Source organism: Haliotis rufescens, unplaced genomic scaffold, assembly GCF_023055435.1.
Source record: "Haliotis rufescens isolate VD_foot unplaced genomic scaffold, xgHalRufe1.0.p SCAF_10, whole genome shotgun sequence".
In the NCBI taxonomy this organism is placed as follows: domain Eukaryota; kingdom Metazoa; phylum Mollusca; class Gastropoda; order Lepetellida; family Haliotidae; genus Haliotis; species Haliotis rufescens.
The window spans coordinates 45,840,874-45,851,770 of record NW_025963780.1 but is presented as its reverse complement, the minus strand read 5'-3'; the positions used below and the strand labels follow the sequence as shown (position 1 = coordinate 45,851,770).

Genomic DNA, 10,897 nt, shown 5'->3' with positions numbered 1-10,897 from the left:
TGTTATTGATACATCGTGTATAGAAGTGTCTGATTCTACAGCTATACACATGACAGTGTTATTGATACATCGTGTATAGAAGGGTCTGATTCTACAACTATATACATGACAGTTTTATTGATACATCGTGTATAGAAGTGTGCGATTCTACAGCTGTATACATGACAGTGTTATTGATACATCGTGTATAGAAGTGTCTGATTCTACAGCTATATACATGACAGTGTTATTGATACATCGTGTATAGAAGTGTCTGATTCTACAGCTATATACATGACAGTGTTATTGATACATCGTGTATAGAAGTGTCTGATTCTACAGCTGTATACATGACAGTGTTATTGATACATCGTGTATAGAAGTGTCTGATTCTACAGCTATATACATGACAGTGTTATTGATACATCGTGTATAGAAGTGTCTGATTCTACAGCTGTATAGATGACAGTGTTATTGATACATCGTGTATAGAAGGGTCTGATTCTACAGCTTTATACATGACAGTATTATTGATACATCGTGTATAGAAGTGTGTGATTCTACAGCTGTATACATGACAGTGTTATTGATACATTGTGTATAGAAGTCTGTGATTCTACAGCTATATACATGACAGTATTATTGATACATCGTGTATAGAAGTGTGTGATTCTACAGCTGTATACATGACAGTGTTATTGATACATTGTGTATAGAAGTCTGTGATTCTACAGCTATATACATGACAGTATTATTGATACATCGTGTATAGAAGTGTGTGATTCTACAGCTGTATACATGACAGTGTTATTGATACATTGTGTATAGAAGTCTGTGATTCTACAGCTATATACATGACAGTGTTATTGATACATCGTGTATAGAAGTGTGTGATTCTACAGCTGTATACATGACAGTGTTATTGATACATTGTGTATAGAAGTCTGTGATTGTACAGCTATATACATGACAGTATTATTGATATATCGTGTATAGAAGTGTGTGATTCTACAGCTGTGTACATGACAGTGTTATTGATACATTGTGTATAGAAGTCTGTGATTCTACAGCTATATACATGACAGTGTTATTGATACATCGTGTATAGAAGTGTGTGATTCTACAGCTATATACACGACAGTGTTATTGATACATCGTGTATAGAAGGGTCTGATTCTACAGCTGTATACATGACAGTGTTATTGATACATCGTGTATAGAAGTCTGTGATTCTACAGCTATATACATGACAGTATTATTGATACATCGTGTATAGAAGTGTGTGATTCTACAGCTGTATACATGACAGTGTTATTGATACATTGTGTATAGAAGTCTGTGATTCTACAGCTATATACATGACAGTGTTATTGATACATCGTGTATAGAAGTGTGTGATTCTACAGCTATATACATGGCAGTGTTATTGATACATCGTGTATAGAAGTATCTGATTCTACAGCTATATACATGACAGTGTTATTGATACATCGTGAATAGAAGTGTCTGATGCTACAGCTGTGTAGATGACAGTGTTATTGGTACATCGTGTATAGAAGGGACTGATTCTACAACTATATACATGACAGTGTTATTGATACATCGTGTATAGAAGTGTGTGATTCTACAGCTATATACATGACAGTGTTATTGATACATCGTGTATAGAAGTGTCTGATTCTACAACTATATACATGACAGTATAATTGATACATCGTGTATAGAAGGGTCTGATTCTACAACTATATACATGACAGTGTTATTGATACATCGTGTATAGAAGTGTCTGATTTCACAGCTCTATACATGACAGTATTATTGATACATCGTGTATAGAAGTGTCTGATTCTACAGCTATACACATGACAGTGTTATTGATACATCGTGTATAGAAGTCTATGATTCTACAGCTGTACACATGACAGTGTTATTGATACATCGTGTATAGAAGTGTCTGATTCTACAACTATATACATGACAGTGTTATTGATACATCGTGTATAGAAGGGTCTGATTCTACAACTATATACATGACAGTGTTATTGATACATCGTGTATAGAAGGGTCTGATTCTACAACTATATACACGACAGTGTTATTGATACATCGTGTATAGAAGGGTCTGATTCTACAACTATATACATGACAGTGTTATTAATACATCGTGTATAGAAATGTCTGATTCTACAGCTGTATACATGACAGTGTTATTGATACATCGTGTATAGAAGTGTCTGATTCTACAGCTATATGCATGACAGTGTTATTGATACATCTGGATAGAAGTGTCTGATTCTACAGCTATAAACATGACAGTGTTATTGATACATCGTGTATAGAAGAGTCTGATTCTACAGCTATACACATGACAGTGTTATTGATACATCGTGTATAGAAGTGTCTGATTCTACAGCTATACACATGACAGTGTTATTGATACATCGTGTATAGAAGTGTCTGATTCTACAGCTATACACATGACAGTGTTATTGATACATCGTGTATAGAAGTGTCTGATTCTACAGCTATATGCATGACAGTACCAGTGAGCGAAACATTCAGACAAGCATAGCTCGTTTCCGTACCTCGAATACGAGCTAGGGAAGTAGAACGTGTAGAAAATCGACCATTAACGTGTCGTGAATATTTCGTACATCCTATCGTTTCTAAGATCCGAGACATATACACCCGACAAGGAATACCGCTGTGTTCTGTGGGGATACCCATCCATAGTTCTTAATAGATCTGACAGAAAAGTGAAACCAAATCGTTTCAGAAAGCTGACTTCTGATTGGTCGAGGACCAGCCCAGGCTTCTTTTAGATTCAGCGGCCAAAGGTCACCAAGTTTGGTTCAGGTCTTCAGATCTTGGCTCAGACAAGCCTCATATAGATATGTAGATAGTCTGTACCCTGCCCTATGAGGGTGTTCAGTACAATAAAATTCTATTCTATTCTATTCTATTCTATCGGAGATCGGAGTTTACGTAAATGATATGGTATGTTCCGTGGAGACATGCATATAGCATATCGTATGACCAACGTGTATTTCTCACGGCAACCTATAATTACTTATAATGACTCTGATGTACACGATGACTAGCTCCAGACACACTTGCACATGTAATATACGGGGCGTTAACCGCAGTTGAGACGGAATGTCAGACGACACGATTATATGCAACTACAGTTGTTTAATATACCATGTTTGTTCTGTAAGATAGTTGATCGTCAATAGTCGTGATATAATGACCCAATTAGAACTATCAGTGGCTACTTACTGCATAATATTCTTCTCCTTACAAGGGTTAATCATTCTTGACATTATTACCGTGGGGGTATTGTACATGTCAGTCTTGTGTACATGTCGCAGTGGCAACCGTGGGAACATGTGATGTCTTCATGTCGTACGATATAGTTTGTTTGTGTGTTTGTTTGTAGTTTAACACCGCACCAAGCAATATTCCAGCTCTATGATAGGGGTCTGGGAATTATCGTGCCTTGACCATTCAACCAAGTGATTGATATCATGAGCATCGACCTTCGGAATTGGGATGCTATGACCAAGTCAGCGAGAATGACCACCCGATCCCGCTTGTCACCTCGTACGACAAGCATAGTCCCATTTTACGGCAAGCATGGGTTTCGTACGGTGTATAGCATAAATATGTAGAAAGGAGTCTGGAAGTCACGTGACTAGTTACGCGTGACCTTCACTGTAGCCTTCGAATTTATGCTTATTGTTATAAGACATGTTGTAACCATTTAGTAATTTCAAACATTGAACTCTGATTTTACTGAGATTGCCATGTAAAGGAGCCGCGGTTCATTAACATTGTGTATCGAATTTATACACGTCTCGTTGTTTGGTAAATGACACAATACTGTTCGTGATGACAGGGCAGTTTAATGGCAAGTCACAGCGCCACAACATTGATATCACTGACATTCAGACAGGCTGGTAACAAGGCAAACATATAAGGTCTACCAAGTGCCTCCCTTCACAAAACTACAATAAGATTCCTCTTGAAAGTTACGAAATATTCAATATGCTTCAGAGTGATCAGTTATGGTAATGCAACAGATAGAAACACGACATTCAATAAAAAGAAAATAGTGTAAGCTTTATCCTGTTCCGAAATTGGACAGTTATATTCCAAATGAACACGCTTGCACAGCTAACTAAAGGTCAAGCTCAAGGTCTGTCACGCAGGGAGTATATGATGTAACAGGATAGCATTGGCTGTAACCTTCTTCCTTGACCAACATTTCGTCTCTGAAATATTATATCACACAATATCCTTCTGGACTCTAAAAATAAAAAAAATCCCTATTCTGATTGTGGAATAGAGCTAACTTGAGGTGGCTAGACTTGCTTTTGAATGCGTTTCTAGATTTAATTATTTTTCATAAAATATATATATTCCACTCTCATGGTGCAGGACAAGCTTCTTCCTTGTGTGTGGCGATGATTCAGGGCTGGTTGACAGTGTCATTGTTTTGTTGTTACACAAGTCAGCCCTTTGTTATCACACTCGAGTCCCACAATGCACCAGTGCTTCCAAAACCTTGAAACATGATCAGGGCGAACCGAGATTCTCACCGACGGGAACCTGCAGGGAATAGTGGCGCACCAGACATAACCTTTGACCTACGAGTTAATTGACCTTTGACCTCCGACGTTCAGAATCAATGGCTGTGCTGACAAACATTGTCAGATATCACTTCAATAAGACGCTCCTACAGTGTGTCTGGAACCACAGGTCCTGACAATCGCAGATGTCCATGAGGTTGAAGAGGGGATCTCACCGACAATGATGACGTCATACAGGGTATTACATCTTCATTCTTTGCTGATACCCTGTACACACTCGCCCCATATTGTCGTTCCGGAAGTGACGTAACAACCCCAATTTCTGAGCAAGCAGATAATTCAACTCGCTCATGAGAATGACTTGATATTTTTAGCATCCTTCGGATTTTTCCGGGCTCAAGACGAAGGTCTGGCGAAGTCGTGTGTTTTCTCGTGGTAGTATGGTAAACATTTAGTTCGAAAAGGGGCCGAGTTTCCACCAAATGATGTGGCAGTCCAGTATTTGTTGATAAGAGCCCAGATTTATACGCTGATAAAGTAGAGTATACAACTGATAGAGGTTCGGTGGAGTACATTTATACGCTGATAAAGTAGAGTATACAGCTGATAGAGGTTCGGTGGAGTACATTTATACGCTGATAAAGTAGAGTATACAGCTGATAGAGGTTCGATGGAGTACATTTATACGCTGATAAAGTACTGTAGAGCATACAGCTGATAGATGTTCGGTGGAGTACATTAATACGCTGATAAAGTACTGTAGAGCATACAGCTGATAGAGGCGTGAAACTCTCGAATTTTGTGAAACTTGTACATTTCAGCATGGCATGACTTTAACAACAAACACGTGACTGCACAAACTGTGCAGTTGATAAGAAATCCGGCAATCTGCCTCGAACGTCCGTGGTGGAGCTTGTGAGATCTGTAGTGTATAGTTAGTGGAACTCGAGCAATTGCCTGTGCTCTGAGATAGCTAGTGACTTGTGTTAGTTATTTAGAGGGATATATGCGTATAGATTTCCTCCAACCATAAAAAATCAGCGAATTAAATTGATTACATGTGTATATAATTTTAGACCCCTGTTAATCCAGACGTCATGATTGGTTCATATCTGGATAAACGGGTACAGAATAAAGTCCTTAGTATATACAGTGGAATACCGTTAAACCGGATAGTGATTCCTGGGTAATTGTAACCAATGTCTCCTTGTATCCGGATAAACGAGGGGATGGGTAATGACTCCTTGTATACATGTAAGGATTCCGAGCGGTAACCACCTTGAAGGTTAGGTGTCTGGATCAACGGGGCTCGAACAAACGAGTTTTTGTTTAAGATGTTCTGCACAGTACGCGCCCTTAAAGATGGAGTTCGGCCTTGCTGCTTGTACTGTATGTATGTTCGGAAGATGACATGTGAGAAAGACAACATAATATGCTTTTCCTGACCTGGGCACACTAGCACAAAGCGATCTTAGCGCTAAGACTATCGTAAGTCTATGTTAAAGTATGGGAATTAGCATCATCTTAGCGCTAAGATAGCTTTGTGCAAGTGGGCCCTGGAATACACCTGAGTGCACCAAGGTGCCCCCATCATATTCCTGATTCAGCGATAGGAATTTCGAACACGTGCGTGGTTTCATTAGACACCTCCGTGTACGTGACTCGGCCACACCTAAACAGCTTCAGGAACTGTTTCCGAAACCTTCTCCCGGACAAGAAGTAGAGGTAGAAATTTATGGCATGGTTGGTGTCTGCGATCTGGGTTGTGATAGCGTTAAATAATCCCCTCCTTGCGTTACACATAAAGTCTTTGTCATCAGAACATAGCTGGTTGTAAAGGATGACGCACACACAACGTGGGATGGTGAGAATGAGGAATACAACAGAGAGGGTGACGAGCATGATGGTGACTTGTCGTTCCTGCCGTCGTGCCTCCATTTGGGCGGGGTCACACTGCGACAGCATGTGCTGTCGCTGCTCGGAATACCTCCTTAATGACAAAATGATGAGGATGTTAAAGATAATCAGACAGGTAGCAGGAAGGAAGGCATATATGGTAGCGCTTGTGAAGAACCAGAATGGGAATATGTGCTGGTGAAACGTCTCCTTCACCGTACAGGTATAACTTTCATAATGGGTGACTGTGGCGAAGATGTGGCTGTGGATGAGGCCGAGAAACAGGAACACGCCCACTAGGATCCCCACCGCCTTCTTCAGCGACCAGATCAGCCCCACCCTCATGGGGAACGCCACCGCCGTGAACCTTTCCGCGGATAGTATTATCAGAATCCAGTTTGCAAATGCTGCAAATGTTAAACCGAAGAAAAACAGAAACTGACATCCTGTTTCGTCGATTGAGAACCTCATTTGTCGAGATTGATTTTCAATAATCTTCAAAATGATGGTCAAATTGTCCACTATGGACAACACAGCGACGTAGAAGAAAGACGTGGTCAGCCTCTGCTTGGACATGTTGATGATCACGACCACGCAGACCACATTCCCAGGACATCCGATGACAAAAATGACCCAGATGTAGAAGACGTTAAGAAAGGTGCTTACAGCATTCAGCCTGTGGAATTCAGGAGGGTAGAATGGGGTTGTCACAGCGGGAGGCAGTGTTGTGTTTCCGTACATTTCTTTCACCAGGGTCTGCAGTGTGGTGTTCGCCATATCGACCTGTAGGCTGCTGCCTCTGAAATAAAAAATCAGACACTTTAAGCTGTCGTTATATACCAGCATAATCTGGACGTGATGACATAGGTTGAAAATAGAACATGGGGCAGATTTGGTTATGAAGAATTTAAGTGTAGCTTTCCCTTTGTCAATCTGAACTCTCTTGTCAATTCGCTTCGCGCTCAACGGCACGTAAGATGAAGATGACAAACCTTCCAGATGAAGACTTGTATCATTTACTGATTTATTCTACGCCCCCCCCCCCCCCCCCCCCCCCCCCCCCCCCCCCCCCCCACACACACACACACAAACACACACACACAACGAATAGGCTCGTAGTGAGTCTCCTCGTCAACTTCAGATGTTGTGTTTGGTTTTCAAGCGTCCTCAGAAAAGTATTGTTGGCTCGGTGTGGTTATACACACTCAATGTTCTTTAAACACCTTGGAACGTACAGGACACAGGGGGCAGTGTCCTGACATTCTACTTGCTGAAGACAAAACCATTAAGTCAAACAACGCAAGACACAGTGCCTCCTCGGTGTTACATCCAGCAACCGTGAGACCAGGTCAGTGTGACATTCATACAATGAGACCAGGTCAGTTTGACATTCACACAGTGAGTTATTTTAGCTCAGGTAGGAATTGGCTTTTTGACCGGATTGAACATGAGAGATCATTGACAGCACGAAGCCCCTTTTTTTGATTTTGCAAATCCAAGCAGTAATCCCGATTGATATGCGTAGAAAACAGATCAACAAGAAGGAAACATATTTGGTGCCCACTGGGAGACTTACGTCCTGCTGGACAGTCTTATCCCCAACCAGAGACCATATCTATTATATGGTCTCTGCCCCAACTTACTATAATAGGGTATAAATAAGTTGTTTTAAAACCGACCCAACGAGACGTTACTGGCGTTACACCAGCGTTACTCGGTACAACTCTCACTTACGTGGAGATAAACATGGCAGGTGCGCTCTCACTTACGTGGAGATAAACATGACACGTGCGCTATCTACAGATGGTTCTAATACATATCAGCTTCGCACTTCTGTCAGAAAGTCTAGAATAACAGAATAAACTGTTTCACAGTGATAAGACATGAAATCAGTGAGGTGAAATGTGGCTTAATCGCACGTTCAAGATAACTGCACCTTTATATAGAGACGAGTTTCACATAAAAAAACCACTCAGACACAGTATACTGACTCCGAGCCGACCAGTTCTTGATTTAGCCCATTAATGCCAAGTGCCGGGTAAAAACAAGTGCCAGTATAACTTATGTTTGACGCGGCCGGGAATCGAACACCGACTTTCGGCTCTCCGGGCAGACGCTCTACCACTAGACCACGGAGGCGGTCCCCGTGAAATCGGTAAACACTGCACAGGTTGATGTAACACACGTCCACGCAGCCCACACACGTGAGGGTGCTGACAAATGCATATCTATACCACTTAATGGCTCTGTTAATAAGTGTGTGAGTGAGGTGATGTTTCAGGCACAGCCATGTCCCAATGTGACCTTTGAGTAAAACATCACATGGAGAACGAAACGGTTAAAAAAACCATACGGGTCAGTTCTTTCTTACTGCAAAACATAATGTCAGATAATCTGTGATCACAGGGGGATAGCGGTCGTCATGTGTGTCAACGGACGAATCCATTTCTATTAATGAGGGGGACAGCTCTACAGGTATTTGTCAATGATGTTAACGACTGAACAGATAAATAATACAAATACATCACGTGTGTCAACGGACGAATCTATTTCTATTAAAAAGGGGGACAGCTCTACAGGTATTTGGCAGTGATGTTAACAGATTATGCACATCTACTGGGTTCAGGTGAGTTTTCTCCAGCGTGTGCAGCAGTAGTTACGCAGTGTGCGTTCATCTGGAGCCAAAGGTCAGTCTCATAGCAAGGATATCATAAACCGCGCACTGCATAAATTCGAACATTCCAAACAGTGACGTCAGGATGAGAACCACGCAACATCGGTGTTTATTCCGGGTCAGATTAACTGCGTTTGCTGTGTTGTTTAGAAATAGAAATATATCTAAGGAAATATTGTTTTGCTTTTGATCTTAGGTAAAAAGTGTACACAATTCGAATTAACTTCACTGTTGTTGTTTCTCAGGCCACTTAGGTTGTCGTGAAACGTGAGTTAGATCCCTGATTGAATATATATATATGTAACATGTTTATTCCATGGATGTAGTTACTTTCTGTGTCGCACCTACGACGTCTATTGTAAGCGTTGCAGTACCGGGAATAGTGTATGCGTGACTGCAAAAGCCGCCGAAATTACACAAGATTGAGACAGAGACAGAGACAGAGACAAGGACTGGAAATAATATAATTAATTGTCCATGTACCTGACAAACAAATCTACACAGGAAACAGACACAAACTATATCATGCACGACATTTTTACTCAATATTAATCGATGTAGATGTACAATATAGACATATTCGTTTATATACAGCAGAATAGTGGCTACACAGCGTGTAGGAGTAAATAATTGGCTCCCTGTTCCGTCACTATATTTACGAGGGGTGTTCATTGAATATTTCCCCTGACCCAATTCCGATGGACCTAGTGGAATGAAACTTGGCATAGGTATTAGTCTTTCTCCACATAGGAACCACCAAGAGTTACACATTCTCCCATCGTTTTATGCAACTATGGAGACCTCGCTTGTAAAAGCCCTCATTTTGCGTCTCAAACCAGGACTTGACTTCAGAAATCAGTGTTTCATCATCTGTGAAACGTTTTCCCTTCAAAAATGACTTCATGGTTGGAAAGAGGTGGAAGTCAGATAGTGCAAGGTCAGGGGAGTAAGGAGGATGTGGAAGGATTTCATAGCCACAGGACCGCGCTTCTGTCTGGGCAACATGAGATAGTTGTGTACTGGAGCAATGTCTTGCAGGAGACGGACACCCTTGGTCAGCATGCCACGCCTCTTAACCTTGATAGCGTCCCGCCATTTCCGCAGCAGTGAAGCATAATAAGCTCCTGTAATTGTGGTACCCTGCCAAGAAATCCATCATCACTACTCCTTGCTGGTCCCAAAACACCGTGAGCATGACCTTGCCTGCAGAGGGTTGGACACGTGCCTTCTTTGGGGGTGGTGACTCCACATGCTTCCATTGCATCAACTGAACTTTAGTGTCAGGATCATAGTGATGGACCCATGTTTCTTCCTGTTTAATAAGTCTGTCAAAAATGTTTGCCTGTTTTTTTTTTGGCACATGTCCAAAAGATCATTTGAGCAATTGACTCGTTCCTGCTTTTGGAAAGGTGTGAGCAACCTGGGAATCCATTGTGCAGACACCTTATGCATGTTCAAATTGTCATGGATGATTTTTCCACAGACCCTACACTGATCTTGACATCTTGTGCTAACTGGCGAACAGTTATACGTCGGTCTGCCAAAATGGCGGTCTCCACTTGATGGATAGTGTCCTCATCAATGGCTGAATGGGGGCGACCAGGAATGGCAGCTGTTTCCACAGATGTCCGACCACACTTGAACTGGCGATGCCAGTGTTTAACAACGTCAAATGATGGGACATCTTCCTCATAAGTTGCTTTCATTTCATCGAAAGTTGCTTTTGGTGTGCCACCTTTCAAATATAAAAACCTAA

General features: G+C 41.4%; 1 protein-coding gene across 1 annotated transcript in view; it reads right to left on the bottom strand.

Annotated features, from left to right (window-relative positions):
* Positions 1–3,864: 3,864 nt before the first annotated feature.
* The window catches only part of LOC124126804 (QRFP-like peptide receptor), a 122,165-nt gene continuing 115,132 nt past the window's right edge, over positions 3,865–10,897 (bottom strand). Inside the window, exon 2 of the mRNA XM_046490331.2 lies at positions 3,865–7,266. Within this exon, the coding sequence (XP_046346287.2) occupies positions 6,162–7,244 (1,083 nt within the window). The 5' untranslated portion in view covers positions 7,245–7,266 and the 3' untranslated portion in view covers positions 3,865–6,161. The remainder of the gene's footprint in view (positions 7,267–10,897) is intronic.